The sequence below is a fragment of the Podarcis pityusensis genome (assembly GCF_964106645.2).
Source record: "Podarcis pityusensis genome assembly, chromosome: 10".
NCBI classification, from domain to species: domain Eukaryota; kingdom Metazoa; phylum Chordata; class Lepidosauria; order Squamata; family Lacertidae; genus Podarcis; species Podarcis pityusensis.
The window spans coordinates 1627355-1647450 of NC_138035.1; the positions used below are offsets into that span (position 1 = coordinate 1627355).

Below are 20096 nucleotides of genomic sequence, written 5' to 3' on the forward strand. Positions count from 1 at the left end.
GGTTAAGTATTTTTGGGTTGCACTCCGCGGTGACCCGGAAGTACCAGAGCGCGTTACTTCTGGGCTTCGCCATGCGCACATGCGCAGATGGTCAAAATGACATCGTGTGCATGCGCAGAAGCGGCAAAATGCAACCCGCGCACATGCAGACTCACCGATGCAGGTTGCGTTCGCTTCAGGATGCGAACGGGGCTCCGGAACAGATCCCGTTCGCATCCAGAGGTACCACTGTATTGTATTAGATTGCTATAAGGCAGGGGTCGGCAAGGTTTACCTTGCCCGGGCCGGTTCACTCCAGCGGAGATCTCTCCGTGGGCCAGACTGTGCATGAGTACCCATGATTTCCGGCGTCTGCGCAGATGCATTTTCCGGCGTCTGTGATTTCCAGCACCACAGAAGTGAGTCCCCGTGCCACGCTGCGCCAGTTTAGCTCAGCAGGCGGGGACTCACCAGGCAGGCAGCTGGGTTGGGGGGCAGCTCGTGGGCTGGTTAAACGACCCCCATGAGCCGCTTGTGCCCCATGGGCCTTAGGTTGCCGCACCCTGTTAGAAGGTGTACATTCTTTGTTTCTTGAGCTTGTAAACTGCCTTGGGTATTGTAAGATAGAAAGACGGTATACAAATTAAGTGTGGTGATGATGACGATGATGAATTGGAGAACACGACAATGGCCCCCTCTGGCCGGATACAAAAGGCGCTTCATGTTCTTGTGGAGAAACTCTGGGCGCACCAACTGAGGTCTAGAAGACCCTCCCTCCAGTTCCCCACCCGCAAAACCCCCCTTGCAAGGAACTCCAGCCTTCCTTCCGCTCCAAGCAAAGCCTGCAGGAATTAATGTCTCGTTACGTTCCGGGCCAAAACACAAGCGAGCGCCAGGCACGCTCAAACAGCTCCTGCCCTCCAATTATCCTCATCCTCCTCTGTCAACTGCGGGGGCAGCTCCTCGCTGCGCCTCCTTCGCCCACCCTCCCAAGCCACAAAAGCAGGTGTAGGAACCTCAGCGCAGCGCCCGGCGCCCAATTTCCACGGAAGCCTTGTGGCAACGGGATGAGCAGATGCTGCCGAGAGGCCCTTGGAAAGCTCCCAGAGACAGAGAGCGGCAGCTGATCTGCATGTGCAAAACTCACTGGCTCCGGTGAGATTTGCACACTGGAGTAATTTGCACGTCTGGGGCACTGCGAGGTCAGAGAGACGCAACGGCAAAGGCCAAAGGCTGTTTCGGCAGGAGAGCCCAGTGGTAGCAGCGATGCGGCTGCTATGAGAGAGTCCAGCAGGGCCCACAACCTGCAAGGGGCCTCAGGCTCCTGCTGAAAAATTGCTATTTTTTTTTTATTTTAAAAAGGGTAATTTGCTTTGAGAACCACCCAGCTTTAGCCACTGGGCAAGAGAACAATGGAACGTAATTGCACAAATTAGATCGTCTGCTCCTTGCCAGGGAACAGGGAGGGATAGAGGACCTTTTCTAGCACAAGGCTCCATCTCCTTGTGGCGAGGGAGCCTTGGGGGGGGGCAGAGACACCCCACACACAATGCACACCCCTCCCTCATCCCACCCTGCCCTCCTTTCCTGGCATTTGGCTCCCGTTGCACTCCCCACAACCAGACTCCCCCCCCCCACTCAGCCCACCCTCACATTAAATGGGGCTTTAAAAAAGGCCCCCCTGTGAACAACGGAGCTTTTAAACATAAAAAATTGTGGGTCGCGTGCAGCCCAGAGGGGGAGGCTGTATCTGTCCACGTTGGGTAATATTCAGAGCAGCTCTTGATAAACACCCAGCAGCAGCCAAGGACACAGAAAGCAATAAACGAATCGAGAAGAAACCATTCCAAAGGGCCTGAAAAGACAAGTGGCGAAACAGGCTTCCACTCTCGCTTTCTCCTCCCGCCTCCATGTGCCCCCTCCTCGTGAACCTTCAAAATCTGCTCCGGAGGGCTGGGGCACATCTGGGTGGGGGGGACACGGAGGCAGGAGAGGAAGGGGGAGCCCCCCGGGGTGAGCAGAACTCCGCAGCCCAATAAAGGCAGCCTTTATGAAGAAATTTATCTCCCAATATAACCAAATCTCGACCTGTGATGGAGCCTCCAGGAACAGCGAAGGCCTGCAGTGGAGGGGGGGAGGCAGCGCGGAGACCGGCCTCCGCCAAGGAAGACCCCCCCAGCCCCTCTCTCCCGCTGGAGGCAGGCAGGGCAGCTCACCAGACAAGCATTTGGGGAAAGACGGGGGTCCCAACACTCAGGGACTTATTTCCAAGGCGCTTGGTGGTTCTCTATCCTTCACTGTTTTTCAGTTTAAACTGCACGGGGTGCTTTTGAGGCAGAAGAACGCGAAGAAACTCGTGAAACAGAAACCTAGGGACCAAAAGCAGGCAAGGACCCCAAAGCCATCGCCTGCGGCAACAGCCAGAAACCCAAATCCAACTAACTCCGTGCCAGCGTAACAGAATCATTTCTCCCAAAATTTCTAGGACTCTTATGTTGAAACCCAGCCAAGGTGAGATGCGACCTTAAATCAGTGACTTCCCTTCTTCTCTTTCCGTGGTTCATTTTGCATACCATCCATCCCTGAATATTTTACCTAAACTAAACCACTCAGTAATCCATTGTTACAACCATCTGAACTTACTTCCACTCAGTGCTACCGGTGTTTTTAAATGAACACAATTCTTCTTTGGTTGGGACCTCACTCGTTTTCCAACAAAACACAGGTCGCAGTAGTGGTAGACATAAATAGTCTTTTCTGACACCTTGGAATTTCCCTCTGAATTATCCCCAACAAAAAGGACTCTGGTTATTTTTGGAAATGTTTTTTAAACATTTTTCCCCCCAATTCATTATACAGTGGACCCTCGGGTTACGTTACCTTCAGGTAACGCAATCCTCGGGTTGCAAACGCAGCAAACCCAGAAGTGTATACTTCCGGGCTTTGCCGCATGCACATGCGCAGAAGCGCTCGGTTGTGCCGTGCGCATGCACAGAACGGTGCCTCCGGTTACAAAATTTTCGGGATACGGCTGGGCCTCTGGGACGGATTCCGTTCTTAACTGGAGGTACCACTGTATATCACTTCCCAATACTCTTTTACCCTTTCACAAGTCCACCACAAGTCCAGGCATGCGCAGTCTGTTTTGCGGCCCCCAGCCAACCATCCCTCTGCCTTTTCTCGGCCCAACGGGGTGGGGAGATGGAGGACCCAGGCTTCAATCTCAGGAGGAAAAGGAGGCTGCCCTCCCCCCCCCCAAGACAAGCGGAAGACCACCATCGAGGATTCCCAGGGCTCACAAGCCACGGCTGCCACTGGTGACCGCCCTGAGCTCCTTGGCAGAGCAGCAGGAGAGCAACTGACCCAAAAAGCACGACAAAACTGTAGGGTCCCCACAGCAATAATCCAGAAAGACTCGGCAGAGACTCCGCTGCCAGCCACACATCCCTTTCCAAAGCCGAGATCTGAGGTCACTAGGAACAAACGTCCACGGTTCTTAGGCCCACTCGTGGCAGTGGAGAGACTGAGGCATGGGGGGGGAGCAATGGAGCAAACAGTGGGCAGTCTCTCCTCCCCCCAAAACTGCCCCAGACAGAGGCTCTCCTGGAAAAGGGACGACAAGCAAGAAAGTGGGATTTGAGCCAGCCGGTGCAGGCACTCTCCTCCCCTCGCCCAACAGACGCAGCCTCCCCCCCTGCAGGAGCCCTTCCCTGGGCGCAGCCTACCTGGGTGCCTTCGCCTTCCAGCCGAGGGGGGCGGATGCTGGAGAGGTGGACCGTTTTGTAGTCGCCCGAGTTGAGCTTCACCACGATGGCGTCTGCGTTCAGCACCTGCATCACCTGCGGGAGGAGAGGAGCAAAGCCAGAGGTCAGAACCGGCCGGCAGCCATGGGCTTGGAAGAGGCAGGGATCAGCTGTTCGTTTTGCTCTTGCTCTTGTTTTTATTATGCATTGTGTGTTTTTGTTTTCTGAACCACCCTGAGATCCATGGATGGGCAGCACATCTTGGAGGTCCCAGGTCTCAAGGAGGTTAGGCTGGCCTCGACATGAGCCAGGGCCTTTTTGGCTGTGGCTCCAGCCTGGTGGAACGCTCTCTTGCAAGAGACCAGGACCCTGTGGGACTTGACATCTTTCCGCAGGGCCTGCAAGACGGAGCTGTTCCCCCAGGCCTTTGGTCAGGGCTCAGTCTGACCCCTCTCCTTTTACAAGACCCTGCATAAGTGGCCTCTCTAACTCTTCTCACCATCTCATACAAATAGCTGAGCCTGGTGAGTACTTCGGGTTCCCAACCCCTATAGTTATAGTTATAATCTGCAGGTAGCCATCTGATCTTATTTTAATTTTAATCCGATTTTAAGCTTTATTTCAGTTGATTGCTGAATTTTATGTCTTAATGTATTTTGATTACAGGTAGGTAGCCATGTTGGTCTGCTGTAGTCGAAACAAAATAAAAAAATCCAGTAGCACCTTAGAGACCAACTAAGTTTGTTATTGGTATGAGCTTTCGTGTGAAGGCACACTTCTTCAGATACAATGGAACAGAGGTCACCAGACCCTTATATATCATGGGAGGGTGGGGTGGGGTTTTCTCAGAAGGGTACTCCTACTACCATCTCACCCCTTGCTTCGTTAACACTCATCAACAGGTTTAGCACACCTATCAGCCAATCACCCATTCCCACCACCCTTCTGAGTAATACCCCTCCTCACCCTCTCACTATATAGAAGGGTCTGGTGACTTCTCTCTCAGTGTATCTGAAGGAGTGTGCATGCACACGAAAGCTCATGTACTTTGATGTTAGCCGCCCTGAGCCTGGTTCCGGCCAGGGAGGGTGGCATATAAATCATTTTCTTCTTCTTCTTCTTCTTCTTCTTGCAATGCAATGCAATGCAACGCAACGCAACGCAACGCAACGCAACGCAACGCAACGCAACGCAACGCAACGCAACGCAACACAACAACACAACAAAATGGCCCCCCTCTATGCCTCTGCCTTCACAGCCCTTGGCCCTTTGGGAAACAGGCCTGAAGAGATTCCTACAGAGAATGAGAGGTGGGGTGGACAAAATTGACAGAAAATGGCTGGGGAGGACTGTTCCCGAACCCAGACCAGAGATCCTGCACCCTGGCCTGCCTCTCAGGAAGACGTTCCCCCTGCAGCCACACCAACAGCAAGGATAAGAGCCGTCCTGATCGACAGTGAAGGAGTCTCAGCTGGCAGCCCCCCCTTTCACCACCCTTCTGCTGCCAAACCATCTCACCAGATGACCACAGAAGAGATCCTTAGATCCCCAAAATCCCCCAGAATTATAGTGAAATCGTAGCATCGTAGAGTTGGAAGGGACCCCCGAGGGTCATCTAGTCCAACCCCCCGCAATGCTGGAATCCTGCCCACAGCCGTCCCGGGGGGGGGGGCTCAAACCACCAGCCTTGTGGTCCACAGCCGGACGCACTGACCCATTGCCCCGCAGAGATTCGCACTCAGCTCATTCCCTGTGAGGCGAAACCCTCTTTTGGAGCAGGGCGGGGAACTGAGGCGCTTTGCCTCTGCCGGAGCTTCTCCTGGGGTCTCCTCGTGAGGAGCGGCGCCTGGAGCCCCAACCGCGGAGCCCCAGAGCTGCCACGTGATCTCCGCTGGGGCTGAGAGCGTTGGTTTCAAAGGAGCCTCTCAACGCTCCTCTTTCCGCATTCGTGTTATCACTCTGTTTTTTAAATGCTTGTGAAATGCTTTCCAAAAGCTTTCCAAATGACTTTGTTTTACAGTAAATTACTACCGTAAATTACTACTTCAAAGCGCTGCGCTGCTCAAAGCGCAGGCAGCCATTTCCATATTCCTGACGGGAGGAAAGGAGAACGGGAGCAGAGAGACAGGACAGGCCGACACGGAGGCTGCGCTCTGTGGCCCTCGGCTCTGGCGCCTGCACCCGCAGGCCAGGAGGGGCCCCCCAGCCCCCACCAGCCCCTCTGAGGGCACCCAAGGGAGAAGAGCTGCAGGACCAAGCCCAGCAGACCCAAGTCACACATTCTACAGCTGCAGCTTTAAAGGCAGGATGGGAACCCGTGGCCCTCTGGATACAGCAACAGAAGAGCAACATCCCTGCCCAAATTAGAAGTGATTCCTAACACTGCAAGGGGCTGGACCAGATGACCCCGGGGACCCCCACGAATCTCACATGGCTTTGGAATTAGAGTTGAATTACTGATAGGGGTTTTTCATTTTTAAAAAATGATGCGTTGCTAGTCCCCATGAAGGATTTGCCCTGGAATAGTGTGCCGGCAAGCATGTGCTCCACCCCACACCTCAAACCTCCCCTGACCCCCCCACGCCAAGCCAGCCCCCCCTGGCCACAAGGGAGACCAGAAGAGCCAGCAGAGATGGGCTCCACGCTCCTCTACAGGCCAACTGCTTCCCTCCCTCTGCACCAATGATTCTGTGTGCCTCCCCAAGAGGCCAAAAGGGACTCCCCTGTTAGAATTCCTGCTCCGTGATTGCAGTTATGGGATTGTTGTCTATCCCATGAGGGTGTATGTTTTCACTCCACAGAGTGGGAAGTGACGGAGACAGGATGCTTGTGTTGCTGAGTTCCATGAAGTGGGACTATTGTCCTTTGTCCTTTTTCTCTCTGCTGTCTGATGCTAGAGAGAGAGGGAGCCATGTTGCAGTGCTCCGTGTGTGTTGATATGTAAATAAAGCAGATTAGCCAAAATGCTGAGTTGCTGAGGTCTGTCACGTACATGATGCGCAAACTCTGTGGATCCCTAAGTGTGCTGGTGTCAGTTGGCATTGGTCGCTGGGATGTTCGGGCTGAAGAAAGCTTTTGAAGCTCCCGAACGAACTACTAGGAGGGAGAGAACATGCCAGTCAGGCATGTGTCTCTGCCAGGGCCCTACTCGAGTGTAGGCTGAACTCCTGGCATCCCCACCCCTCGCACCTTCTGGGGCTGGGAGTCTCATCTCTGGCACGTCAAAGTCCCTCCCCAAGGTGGTTCATAAGATCGCAACATTTGGAGGAGGAGTCTGCCTGGATCAGGCTCATCGAGTCCAGCATCCTCTTCTGCCCATGAAAGGAAACCCGCAAGCAGGATCCGAGAACAAGAGCCCTTTCCGCTCCTGCCGTTTCCAGAAACTCACATCCAGAGAGCCAGTGGAGGGCAGGGCAGAGCCGTCTTGGCTAGGAGCCATCAACAGCCCTCTCTGTCTTTCAGAGCCACCCACTTGGGTGGCGCCCACTGCTTCCAGTGGGAGGGAGTTCCGCAGTTTAACAACGGCCTGGGTGAGGAAGGAGGAAGATGCTGTCCAGCCATAGTTAGCAGAGGGTACCCGTAGGCTGAGAAGACCTGAAATGTAGCTGTGCCCTTCAATCGCCTGCCCGGTGGCATTGGGGGCTCACTGCGCCCCCTGCCCACTCCCCACCAAAGACCTTGGGGGGCTCTCCCCCCACCCCGGGACGCCCCTGAAGCCACCTGCCTGTCCCCCCCCCCCCGGGGCCTTCCAGCTCCCATCATCCGGCCCCCAAGACTCAGAAACCAAGCAGAATCGGAAGCCCCCGGCTCCCAGCAGCTGCCCTCCAGCCAGTCACAACCAGAAGAAGGGGGGCGGATCCTGCCCCACCTTTCCCCCCCCAACCTGGCGGAGAGCAGCAAGTGCCTCTAATGTGCCTCTCAAGAGCATCATGAAGATGGATTTGCGCTGGCGGGGCTGCGGCTGGGGCCGCCTGCTCGCACTCAGAGCTCTGTGGCATCTGTCCTGATTTTCCTTGTCACTCGTAATTCGCGGAGAGGCGGAGAGGGACCCAAAACTGACACTCCAGGATTGGGCGGCCCAGGGGGCTTTGCGCCGCGCCTTCCTTCGCCGCCAAATTAAGTGGCTTTTAGAGGCAGCAGGAGGAACAGAACACACACAAACCACACAGAAGAGCAGAAGAGGAGATCGCAGGATCAGGCCGACGGCCGTTCTCTCCCACACACTGGGAGGCAGAGGCCTGGAAGCGAGGGGGGTCTAGGAGCAATCGTGGGGTTGGGAGGGGCCCCCAGAGTCATCTAGTCCAACCCCCTGCGACGCAGGAATCCCAGCTGGAGAATCGCTAGGCAAATTCCTTAATCCGAGGCACAGAGGAGGAGAAAGGGCCACGGAGAAGCAGAGCTGGAGCCAGCGGAGACTGGCAAAAGACCAGCTCCCTCCTGCCCGCTTGCAGGCAGAAAAGGGCACCTGGGGCAACAAAAGCTGGTGCCCAAACAAAGGAAGATGTCTTCCAGGTGCCACAGAGCTCTGCAGAGTCTTTCTTGAGAGGGCAGCGCTTGGAAGACCAGCCGATGCCTTGTGCCACTGACCGCCTTCCTGATGCCAGCGCTGAGTTTTCCTCCATATCCTTCTTCTTCTTTGGCAATCCCTTGTAGTCGAGTAAGATTGTCTTCCATAAACACGGATTGAACAATGGGTCCATAAGTGACTGTGGAGGCCAATTCTGGATCCACACGTCCTTCCACAGTGGGGACATAGGTTTCCGGGTGGGAGTTGATCCCGGTGTGGATTTGCTAAGCCTGCCTTCCTCTTAGCACGTTTCTTCCTTGTGTCCTGAGTTCGAGTGTCTTCAAAGCTCATACCAAGAACTAACTTAGTTGGTCTTAAAGGTGCTACTGGAAGGATTTTTTTTATTTTGACTATGGCAGACCAACACGGCTACCTATCTGTAATTCAAAGTCCATGACGCCTTTGGTCAAGGCTGTTCTCCAACTGGAGCACTCGCAGGCCAGTGTTTATTTGTCAGTGTTTATAAGACATTTTTAAAAAATTGCCTTGAGACAGTCTTTAAACCTCTTTTGTTGACCACCAACATTATGCTTTCCATGTTCAAGTTCAGAATAGAGTAGTTGGTTTGGAAGATGATAATCAGGCAAAAATCACTACATTTTTTAAGACTTGCCTTGAGACAGTCTTTCTTTAAACCTCTTTCGTTGACCACCATGCCAGCGTCTGCCACAAACAGCTGGCTGCAATTCCAGCAGTGCAGGGGCTGGAGTAGATGACCCCTAGGGTCCCGTCCAACTGTACTAGCAGGCGCACGTGAGCAGACAGGCGAGCGACTTGGCTGAGGCAGGGAAGGGGGGCACCTCCCAAGCCCCCCACTCCGCCAGCTGCCCCCTCAGCGTCCACCGCGGCTCATAAGTCCAGGTTGCTCACCGCACAACGGAGCCAATCTCGAGGTCCCAGGGATCTCTCCCTGCCTGAGAACCCCACAGAGCCCCTGCCTCCCAGTGCAGACGGCCCAGCGGCCCGACTCTGCGCACAGCAGCTCCCCCTGCTCCTGCTCCCCCCCCCTTACTTGGCAGCCTTCGTGGCAAAAGAGCGTTTTTGCCCGGCGGCAAAAGCCAGACACCTTCCGACAAGCTCAGCGGCCGAGCGCTTGGTGGGCACCTCTCCTCCAGGGACCATATGGTGGGAAAGAGCTGCCCTCAGCAGAAAGGAGGGCGAGGGGGGGCTGGCAGGGGGGCCAGCGTGGCAGCCGCGAAGGCAGGCCGCCTAATCGTTCTGAAGGGAACAGGCTGCTGAGCTGAGCGGAGGAGACAAGGAGACTCTCCAGCCGTGGAGAGAGGCTGCCAAGCATGCTGGCTCAGCAGGGAGGCAGGGGGGGCCGGGGGGCCCCTCACCCACCCGCGGGCTCCAGATAGGAGTTGGGGCCGGCGCAGCCAGAGGCCCCCACCACTTCCCTGGGTGCAGGAGGAGGGGGCGAGGGGATCCGCACCCCCCCAGATCAGCCACCCAAAGATGCACTGCTGCTAAGACTCTCTTCCCTTCCATTTTTAAGCAGCGGTTGGGTGGCCACCCATCACAGGTGCTTTGGCCAAGATGCCCTGCATTGGAAGGGGCTGGACTGGATGGCCTTTGGGGGTCCCTCCCAACTCTGTAATTCCATGATTCTGTGTTGCTGAGCTACAGAGAAAGGTTTCTGGGGAACCCAGCCAGATGGGCGGGGTATAAAGAATAAATTATTATCAATTATTATTATTATTATTATTATTATTATTATTATTATTTCACCGCTTAGGACTTCCTGACTTTGAAACAAAGAGGGCATCTCAGAAAGGTATAAATTGATGTGTGCTGTGGAGAAAGGGACGTTTTCCTCCCAGAACGAGAAGCGCCGTCTAAGGAAGATTCAGGGCGGCCGAAATAAAGCCCTTCTTTGCACAGCACAGAATTAAAGCTACAGGATTTGCGGTCGGACCCTCAAATTTAAGAGGGGATTAGGCAAATCTTACCTAGGCAAATTGAGGAGGCGGGGAAGGCCTTCTCCATGGCCCCGGCTGGGGGGGGGGGGCTCTGTCCTACCGACAATGTCGGAGGACTTTTGGAGGCCAAAATGGCTATTGGCGATGATGGCCATTCTCTGCCTCCACAGCCGAAAGCGGAAAATGATCCTGTTTGCCAGATGCTGAGAAGAGCAGGAGGGGAGAGTTGCTCTTGTGCTCGGATTTCACTTGTGGGCCTCATCCTGGGCCTCATCCTGCAGGCTCCTGCACTTGTGTCTGGATACGAATGGACCAGGACGCTTCCAGAAGCTGTTTTCAAAGAGGGTCAAATCTGACCCACAAGGGGAGTTCCTGCACCCATTCCTTGAGACGTGGGATTTGGCCAAAGGACATCTGCCTTGGCTGCCTCCTGCCTGGACTAACGTGCTCTTGGTTCGGCTGCCTTTGAAAAGGACCCAGAAACTTCAGCTGGCTCTTAGAGCTGCAGCCAGACAGTCGACCAGGGCTGGATAGAGGGAGCAAACATCTCCCTTGTCTGTCAAAACAGCTCCACTGGTGGCCAGTCTGCTCCCAGGCACAATGCAAAGTCTTGGTTATGGCCAAAAAGCCCTTCACAGCTCAGATCCAGACCATCTGAAAGACCCTCTCCTCCCAGATGAACCTGCCGGAATCTGATATCTTGGGGGGGGGCTTCTCTCTGTCCCACCCCCCTCACAATCCCGCTGGGTGGGGACGCAGGAGAGGGCCTTCTCGGTGGTGGCTTCTCCCAGGCATCTTTGGAACTCCCTGCCAAGGGAAGTCAGACCGGCTCCCTCCTTGCTCTCCTTCTGCCAGCAGGGGAAGAACCGACTGCTTTTAACGAAAGGGCTGGTGCTGTGATGGTTTTATTTTAATCACCTGTATGTTTTAATGCCTCTTACACGCACACACACAAATACAGACATAGATTTCATTAGTGTTTAATAGTTCTTAATTGCTGCTTTTTGTACTATGTTTTTGGCGCTGTGGGTTAAACCACAGAGCCTAGGACTTGCCGATCAGAAGGGCGGCAGTTCGAATCCCTGCGACGGGGTGAGCTCCCGTTGCTCGGTCCCTGCTCCTGCCAACCTAGCAGTTCAAAAGCACGTCAAAGTGAAAGTAGATAAATAGGTACCGCTCCAGCGGGAAGGTAAACGGCGTTTCCATGCGCTGCTCTGGTTCGCCGGAAGCGGCTTAGTCATGCTGGCCACATGACCTGGAAGCTGTACGCCGGCTCCCTCGGCTAATAAAGCAAGATGAGCGCTGCAACCCCAGAGTCGGCCACGACTGGACCTAATGGTCAGGGGTCCCTTTACCTTTACCTTTACTTTAGCTGCAAGCCATGTTGAGTCCCGGTCATAGAAAAACTCAACATTTATTTTTTATTATTATTATTATTATTATTCCTTGTGAACATAGAGGATGAGGAGCCAGAGGAAGACACGCTTTCCACAAAGTCTGAGCCACATTTCCATCCTGGATGCTGGGCCAAGGAGCCAGCCTTGTTCCCGCGCTCAGCCGGATGGGCCAAGGGCACCACCTAGTGGCCGTTCCCAAAACCTCACTTCAGGACGGCTTCAGGGTGATTTGATCCCGGCCCCTTCTGCTTCTGGAGCCCCCAAGGAGGAGCTGGTGGGGGGGTGCCCAGAGCCCTCCCCCACAGACGCATCAAACAGAAGTAGCAAGACTGGGGGGCGAGGCTGGAGATATGCCTGTACACACACAAACCTGTCACAGAAAAAGAGGGGGGCGAGCAGGGGCACAAATGATCTCCCTGCACAGAGTTTAAGTTTGGGAGAAAACTTCTGAGAGAGGAAGATTGTAAGGCAGGAGATTCCTCGAGCCTCAGCTGTTGATGCCCCAAACGCTTCCAGGACAGATGGCTGCAATGCCCTGGGCATGGTGCGGCCCCTGGAGACGGGCCAGGGAAATAAATAAATAAATAAATAAATAAATTTTACTTTTGCCCAGCCCTCCCCAGCCAAGACCGGGCTCAGTGCAGCTAACAACTGATATAAAAACAAATTGATTAAAATACAACTTAAAAACAAGATTAAAATACAACACTAAAACATTAAAATGCAGCCTCGTTTCAATGGAAACTCAAATCAAAAACTTGTTTAGGGGATGAAAACATCAGGTCGTCACCAAGGCCAACTAGCCAAACTGGTCCTACGTGGGTCAGAAAAAAGCCAGGAAAGTCCCCAAATAGGAGTTCCGTCACAGAAGGAGAAAGGAAAAAGGAAAGAGGGGGAGGGGATCAAGTTTATTCCAAGCCAAAGGCCAGGCGGAACAACTCTGTCTTACAGGCCCTGCAGAAAGAAATCAGATCCCGCAGGGCCCTGGTCTCATGAGACAGAGCCTTCCACCAGGTCGGAGCCATCACTGAAAAGGCCCTGGCTCTGGTTGAGGCTAATCTGACTTCCTTAGGGCCTGGGACCTCTAGGGTGTTGCTGTTTATGGACCTTAAGGTCCTCCATGGGGCATACCAGGAGAGGCGGTCCCATAGGTACAAGGGTCCTAGGCCGTGAAGGGCTTGAAAGGTCAAAGGTAAAGGTAAAGGGACCCCTGACCATTAGGTCCAGTCGTGGCCAACTCTGGGGTTGCAGCGCTCATCTCGCTTTATTGGCCGAGGGAGCCGGCGTACAGCTTCCGGGTTATGTGGCCAGCATGACTAAGCCGCTTCTGGCGAACCAAAGAAGCGCACGAAAACGCCGTTTACCTTCCCGCCAGAGCGGTGCCTATTTATCTACTTGCACTTTGACGTGCTTTCAAACTGCTAGGCGGGCAGGAGCAGGGACCGGGCAATGGGAGCTCACCCCGTCGCGGGGATTCGAACCACTGACCTTCTGATCGGCAAGTCCTAGGCTCTGTGGTTTAACCCACAGCGGCACCCGCGCCCCTGAAAGGTCAAAACCAGCACCTTAAATCTGATCCTGTACTCCACCAGGAGCCAGTGCTGCTGGAAAACAGGAAACAGGAACGGGCTCAGAATGCTTTTTCCTGCCACATGCAGGTCATGCGAGGACAGGCTCCCGGTTTGCTCCCAGGCACATCCCAGGGGCTGCCGCCTTCCCCCTTTCCATGCCTCCATGCCCCTGACCCTGCAAGGAGACCTGCCTTCAGCTTCAAAGGCCCCTCGCCCTGCCTCCCCCCACCCCGTAATGGGGTCACGAGACCCTTTCCCCCGAGTTAGTCACAGCCTGGAGCTGCGATGGGCTCAGACTGCTCTTCTTCCGCCCACTGCTCTTATTCTTAGCACGCCGTGTCTGAATTTTGTTTGTTGACTTCTCTCCGTATTTGGTGTGCTGCCTCCAGAGGGGATTCATCGCAGGAAGAGGAGGCGGAAGCGCGGAAGTAACGGAATAACCCTTACGAGGCGCAGGGAGGCTCAAGGTCATGTGGGGCAGCTGTGGGGACCCGCCCCGGAGGGGGCGAGGGTGAGGGCTCTGGGGCAGAAGGGTCTGCTCCAAAGAAGCGCTCCCGGGCAAATCTGTGGGGGGGCCACACAGCCCAACCCCACCCCACCATCCTGAAGATGAAGCGCTGCCATACTCTTGACTCAGAAGACCCCTCTGCAAAAACCCAGGAAGACTAGAGCCTTCCTTGCTCCATCAGAGGAAGAGGCAACGGGGGGGAGGCTGGGCCCTGGAAGGGGAGAAACCCCTTGCAGGGCAGAAGGTGGGTCCCTGCTCCTGCTGCTAAAGAGGGACTCAGCCCCACCTTCTGCCTTGCTCTATCTCTCTTTTAAATCGGGCAGTGAAGGTCCTGTGGGCGCCTGGAGGCGGCGGGAGGATGGATGGTGGCTAACAGATTGAGGTTGAATCCTGACAAGACAGAAGTACTATTTTGGGGGGGGGGACAGAGGGCAGGTGGGTGTGGGGGACTCCCTGGTCCTGAATGGGGTACCTGTGCCCCGAAGGACCAGGTGCGCAGCCTTGGAGTCATTTTGGACTCCCAGGTGTCCATGGAGGGGCAGATCAGTTCTGTGTTCAGAGCAGCTGTCTACCAGCTCCATCTGGTACGCAGGCTGAGACCCTACCTGCCCACAGACTGTCTCACCAGAGTGGTGCATGTTCTGGTTATCTCCCGCTTGGACTACTGCAATGCACCCTCCATGGGGCTACCTTTGAATGTGACTGAAAACTGCAACTAATCCAGAATGCGGCAGCTAGACTGGTGACCAGGAGTGGCCGCCGAGACCATATTACTCCGGTCCTGAAAGACCTACATTGGTTCCCAGTATGTTTCCGGGCACAATTCAAAGTCTTGGTGCTGACCTTTAAATCCCTAAATGGCCTTGGCCCAGTAGACCTGAAAGAGCGTCTCCACCTCCATCGTTCAGCCTGGACACTGAGGTCCAGCTCTGAGGGCCTTCTGACGGTTCCCTCCTTACGAGAAGCAAAGCTACAGGAAACCAGGCAGAGGGCCTTCTCAGTGGTGGCACCCACCCTGTGGAACGCCCTCCCACCAGATGTCAAGGAAATAAACAGCTATCTGACTTTTAAAAGACATCTGATTTGAGTTCTTACCAATGCGAAACAGGTATTGTGTGTCCCCCATGGGAGCACCAGTTCCATCTGAAGGCAGCCCGGCTTAGGGAAGTTTTTAATGTTTGATGCTGTATTGTGTTTTTAATATTTGGTTGGAAGCCACCCAGAGTGGCTGGGGAAACCCAGCCAGATAAACAGGGTATAAATAAATAATAATAATAATATCTCATTATTGCTGATAATAATAATTTCATTATTCAGAGCTCTGCGTTCCCTGCAGGGCGGCCTGAGCAGCACAAAATGCAGCAACCACATCCCCACAGCCCCACCTCAGCAAGCCCAGCTGGGGCCTTCAGCAAGGGGCAAGCCCCCCAGAACGGGAGGGTGGGGCTTGGCGGAGCAGGGGCTGGCCACGCTTTCCAAGGCACCACAGCCACTGGGCAGTCCTTGCCTGGAGGGCACACGATGCTACCAGGGTCCCCGAGAGAGAGGGAGATTCTCACCAGCCTGCAGCCACTTCAGAGAATCTCACGGAAGGGACCCCAGGGGTCATCTAGTCCCATCTCAGCTCAAACACAAAAGATGCACACACATGCAAACACAAGGCTGCAGGGTCCCCTGCCCAGCCTCCAAGGAAATCGAAGAGACCTCTCTCTCTCCCGCTGCCTTGGCCTGCTCCCTGGAGGCGCCACCTGGGACCAAAGCTCCAGAGGCCCCTTCCCACTCCCTGCTCCACAGCTGCTATGGAAGCGAAAGTGCCTGGGAGGAAGACCCCCCAGAGAAAGTGGAAACAGCGCCAGCCAGGGCAGAGCAGGCGCCTGCAGCAGCCAGTGGGGCGTGCGTGGAAATCCTATTTATTGGATCGCTTTCTTAAGAAGAGTTAACGTCAGCCACACAAACGCACATCATGTTGCAGTGCTGGTGTGATTTTCCACGCAGCAACACACACTTTCCTCCCATTACAGACGTTGCATCTGCGTAGAGGCCTATCCAATGCTATTCCGGTAAACAGACAGAACCAAGAGGATCTGGGCCCTAGCAAAGCGGCCCAGTGCCCGAAACTCAGATATATAAGCTAACTGCCAAATGGAGCCTTGAAACTCTGTTACAGCCACCACAACGGAAGGTCCAGGCCCCATTTTTCCCCAAAGAGGGGATTTATTATTGTTAGTGTTATTCATTTCATTTCTACACCGATTTATAGTTTAAAGAAAAAACCTCAGAGCGGTTTACAACACATTAGAACATCAAACCAAACCATCCAGGGAAAAACAAATTCCGGCTTCAAGGAAAATATTTCAGGTCCTTCTCTAAGTGACGTTTTTCTTCCCCCCTATTTACCTACACAATTTATAGAGCAGAGGGACTCTAGGAAACCAGTGGGTTGGGGTGGTGAGAGTGTCAGACTAGGACCTTGGGGGATCAGGGTTGAAATGCCCTCTCGGCCAGGAATCTCACCAGGTGACCTGGAAGTCAATCACAGCCTCCTAACCTACCTCGCAGGGTCATTGTAGGGAGGGTGAACCATGGGAGGAAAAGACAGGATAATAATAAATAAATAATTATTATTATTATTATTATTATTATTTCAGACCCTGACCAGGCCACGTGCCGTTCCCCTGGAGCGCCACTGGCTCTCTCCTGAGCAGGTGAGAAGAGACGCTCTGGCGTCAAGGGACTCTGCCCTGGCCAAGAGCGGGCAGCACCCAGAGATGGCAGCCCTGGCGAGGGGGAGGTGAGGGGGCTTGAGGCTCCAGGCCCATTCCTGGCTGCCCAAGCCTGTGGCTCCGCTGCCCTGCATCACCGAAAGAGGGGGGCCACTTCTCCACACACCCCTGCCCCGTATCGACCTAGCAAAGGCCACACACACCCCTTGCCTACCTTGGCCACAAACTGCTTGTCCTTCTGGTCCAGGTTGGCCGTGGGCGCCACGTAGTCCCTCCAGATCCTCAGCTTGCGCTCTTTGGCATACCTGGAACACAGCAAAGAATCAGAGTCCAAAGCGGACCAGAGAAACCCCCTCGGAGGAGGAAGAGGCCCCCTTGCCCTCCTTCCCGCCTGCAGGGCAGAACATTGGGCTGGGAAAGAACCCCGTCACCTGCTGAAAGTATTTTTAAAAGACTGGAATGACCACTGCGAACAGTTAAAACCACTGGCAGGGATATAATGACACTTGCAATGTGAAATGAACTTGGGAAACTATGAATATATGATAAGTAATGATAATAATGATGATGATGATAATAATAGTAATAATAATAATAATTTATTTATACCCCGCCCATCTGGCTGGGTTTCCCCAGCCACTCTGGGCGGCTTCCAACAAAACACTAAAATGCAATAACCTATTAAACATTAAAAGCTTCCCTAAACAGGGCTGCCTTCAGATGTCTTCTATAAGTTTGGTAGTTATTTTTCTCTTTGGCATCTGGTAGGAGGACGGTAAAAGACGAAGAAAAAGGAAAAATAAAGTATTTTCTTTGGAAATGGAACCCATAGAAGGAGGGGAGGAGCTCCGAAGGTTTGAAAGAGCCTCTTTATTTTCATGTTTTTGAAATGGTTCAAGTCAAAATATATATATTTATGTATAATCAATAAAAATTTATTTTAAAAAAGAACCCCATCACCTAAAGCTCCCCTTAGCACCTACAGTGGTGCCTCGCAAGACGAATGCCTCGCCAGACGAAAGAGTTTTCCGTTTTTTGAGTCATTCCGCAAGACGAATTTCCCTATGGGCTTGCTTCGCAAGACGAAACGTCTTGCGAGTTCTTGCGAGTTTGTTTCCTTTTTCTTAAAGCCGCTAAGCCGCTAATAGCCGTGCTTCGCAAGACGAAAAAACCGCAAGACGAAGAGACTCGCGGAACGGATTAATTTCGTCTTGCGAGGCACCACTGTATTCCCTTTTAAGAGGCAGCCCCATCAGAAAGGTGCCCTCTGGGCATTGGTGCCTGCAAAATGTTCCGCAAGGCCTGCAAGTGCCAAGATAAGCCTCCAAATAATGTGGAGCTGCTGCCAGGATGAGCCCGTATCTGTCTGGATTCACTTGCTTTGTTATCGCTGCACCCAGCCCCTCCCACAAGCCCACCTTGGGGCCGGGGGATCTGGACACCTTCCCCACCTTCTCAAGGAGCCCTCCCCTCCCTAAGCCCCCTCCGTGAAGCTGAACAGGAGCCCCACCCCCCAAGGAGGGCAGGCGGCAGGCTGGGCAGGGCTACCTCTCGGCGGCTCGCAGCTTCTCCGCTCCTCGGGTGTAAACGGCGATGGACCAGTCGACGCAGCGAGCAAAGCCTTCCTTCAGGAGCAGCTCTGTGATGTTCCCATTCTGCAGCCGGGCAAGCAGAGAAAGAGAGGAGTCAGGGATCTAAAAAATCCAGCTTCATGGACAAACACAACCCCTGAACCCCCCCAAGATCCTTGAAAGATTACGTTTGCTCAGGGCAAACCTAAATATATCTTCGTTATTCTCACTATTGCCTTTATTTGTGCATCAGTTCATTCATTCATTAGATTTCTATCCCGCCCTGCCTCCTAAAGCAGCCCAAGGCAGCAAAGTGGTAAAACAGGACAATTAAAAATAAAATAAAATGCATTTAAAATGACAGAACACATCTGAAAACATTGTTATGCTTGCTGATCCAGTTTATGGCCTGCCCTTCCCCATCAGGCCCCAGCAGGGGGGCGACGACAATGTCAAATTCAATACTGGAAACAAAATTTGTTAAGATGCCTTGAGCTGCCTGCAGCAGGAGAAGGCATCTAATAAATTTGATAAATAATACTAATAAACTAGTTACAGGAACATGTAAAAGTCAGACTCCTCCCTGGAGTCCACACTTACTTGGGGGGGGGGGAGATCCTGCCTTGCCCCCCCCGGCCCCTCCCCAGTCTCAAGAGCTACCAGGAGGGAGAGAGTCTGTGTCTCCAGAGGATCAGAGCTCCAGACCCACTGACCCCTCCCAGAGAAGGCCAAGCAGAAGGACCCAGTGCAAGGCGCTGCCCCAAAGACCTTACAATCACCATACAGGGGGGTGAGGATTGTTAGAATTCCAGCTCCGTGATTGCAGTCATGGGATTGTTGTCTATCACATGACGGTGTATGTTTTGACTCCACAGTGGGAAGAGACGGAGACAGATGTTTGTGTTCCTGTGTTCCATGAAGTGGAACTATTGTCCTTTGTTCTCTCTCTCTCTGCTGTCTGATGCTAGAGAGAGAGGGAGCCATGTTGCAGTGCTCCGTGTGTGTTTATATGTAAATAAAGTAGATTAGCCAAAATGCTGAGTTGCTGAGCTCTGTTACGCAACTGCGAAGACTGCGGATCCCTAAGTGTGCCGGTGTCTGTTGGTATCGGTTGCTGTCATGTTCGGGCTGAAGAAAGCTTTTGAAGCTCCCAAACTAATGACCAGGAGGGAGAGAACATGCCAGTCGGGCAGGTGTCTCTGCCAGGGTCCTACTCTAGTGTAGGCAGAGCTCCTGGCAAAGATGAGGGAAGGGCAGCGAGGAAGACCAAGAGGCCTGGCCTGGGGCAGAGGTTCAGGCGGGGATGAGACTCAGCTGGGCCCAGTCTGGAGGGCAATGCGTGGAGATGTGGGGTGCCCAGGGCCCCAGGTCTTCTGGCACGGAAGCCCCCCAACCACAGCTGTCAACTTTTCCCTTTTCTTGCGAGGAATCCTATTCGGAATAAGGGAATTTCCCTTTTAAAAAAGGGAAACGTTGACAGCTATGCCCCCAACCTCTCTTCTCCCGAGAAAGCCCCAACCCTGTCGAAAAGGCCAGGCCCTGCGGAAGGGGGGTGTCTTCTGCTCTTCCGTCTCTCGGCCCCCCAGGCTCTTCTCTTGCTGCCCCCCACCTGCCCCTCAGGCCCCCAGCACACCCACCCCTGCAAGCCCCTTGAGACCCACCCGGCCCCATGAGGGTAGCCAAGCCCAGACTGGCCTGGACTGACACCCCCCAAGAATCTCCCTCTGGCTCTTGGCCCAGGACACTAAGGGAGGAGGAGGGGCCCCAAGGAGCTCTCCGGCCACCCCACGGCCGTCCCAGGGGCCCCCCACCTGCCCCCCGCCCCCCACTCTGCACTTGCCGGATGAAGGATGGTGCCCAGAATGTTCTGGTTGTGGCAGCTCTCCAGGACAATCTGCACGTCTCTCTGGAGCAGACGAGACTCCGTGAAGAACTTGGCTTCCGCCGCAAAGGGCTCGGGGGTCTCCGTGCCGTCCGCTTCCCGCTTGAAGGTGGGGCACTGGTTGGGGGGGGGGAGACAAGTCAGGGCAGGAAGGAGAGCGCCTCAGCAGAACCAGGACCAGGGCTCTTGGCACCCCCGTGAGAGAGAGACAGCCCTTATAGCTCCCCAGCTGACTT

The 20096-nt window shown here is 54.1% G+C and overlaps 1 protein-coding gene across 1 annotated transcript in view; it reads right to left on the bottom strand.

Moving 5' to 3' along the window:
* Positions 1-20096, bottom strand: part of SND1 (staphylococcal nuclease and tudor domain containing 1) — a 225672-nt gene that overhangs the window by 187389 nt on the left and 18187 nt on the right. The window contains exons 7-10 of the mRNA XM_081022732.1: positions 19819-19977; positions 17956-18062; positions 16622-16712; positions 3705-3818 (exon numbers count right to left, since the gene is read on the bottom strand). Coding sequence (XP_080878858.1) covers positions 3705-3818; positions 16622-16712; positions 17956-18062; positions 19819-19977 — 471 coding nt within the window. The remainder of the gene's footprint in view (positions 1-3704; positions 3819-16621; positions 16713-17955; positions 18063-19818; positions 19978-20096) is intronic.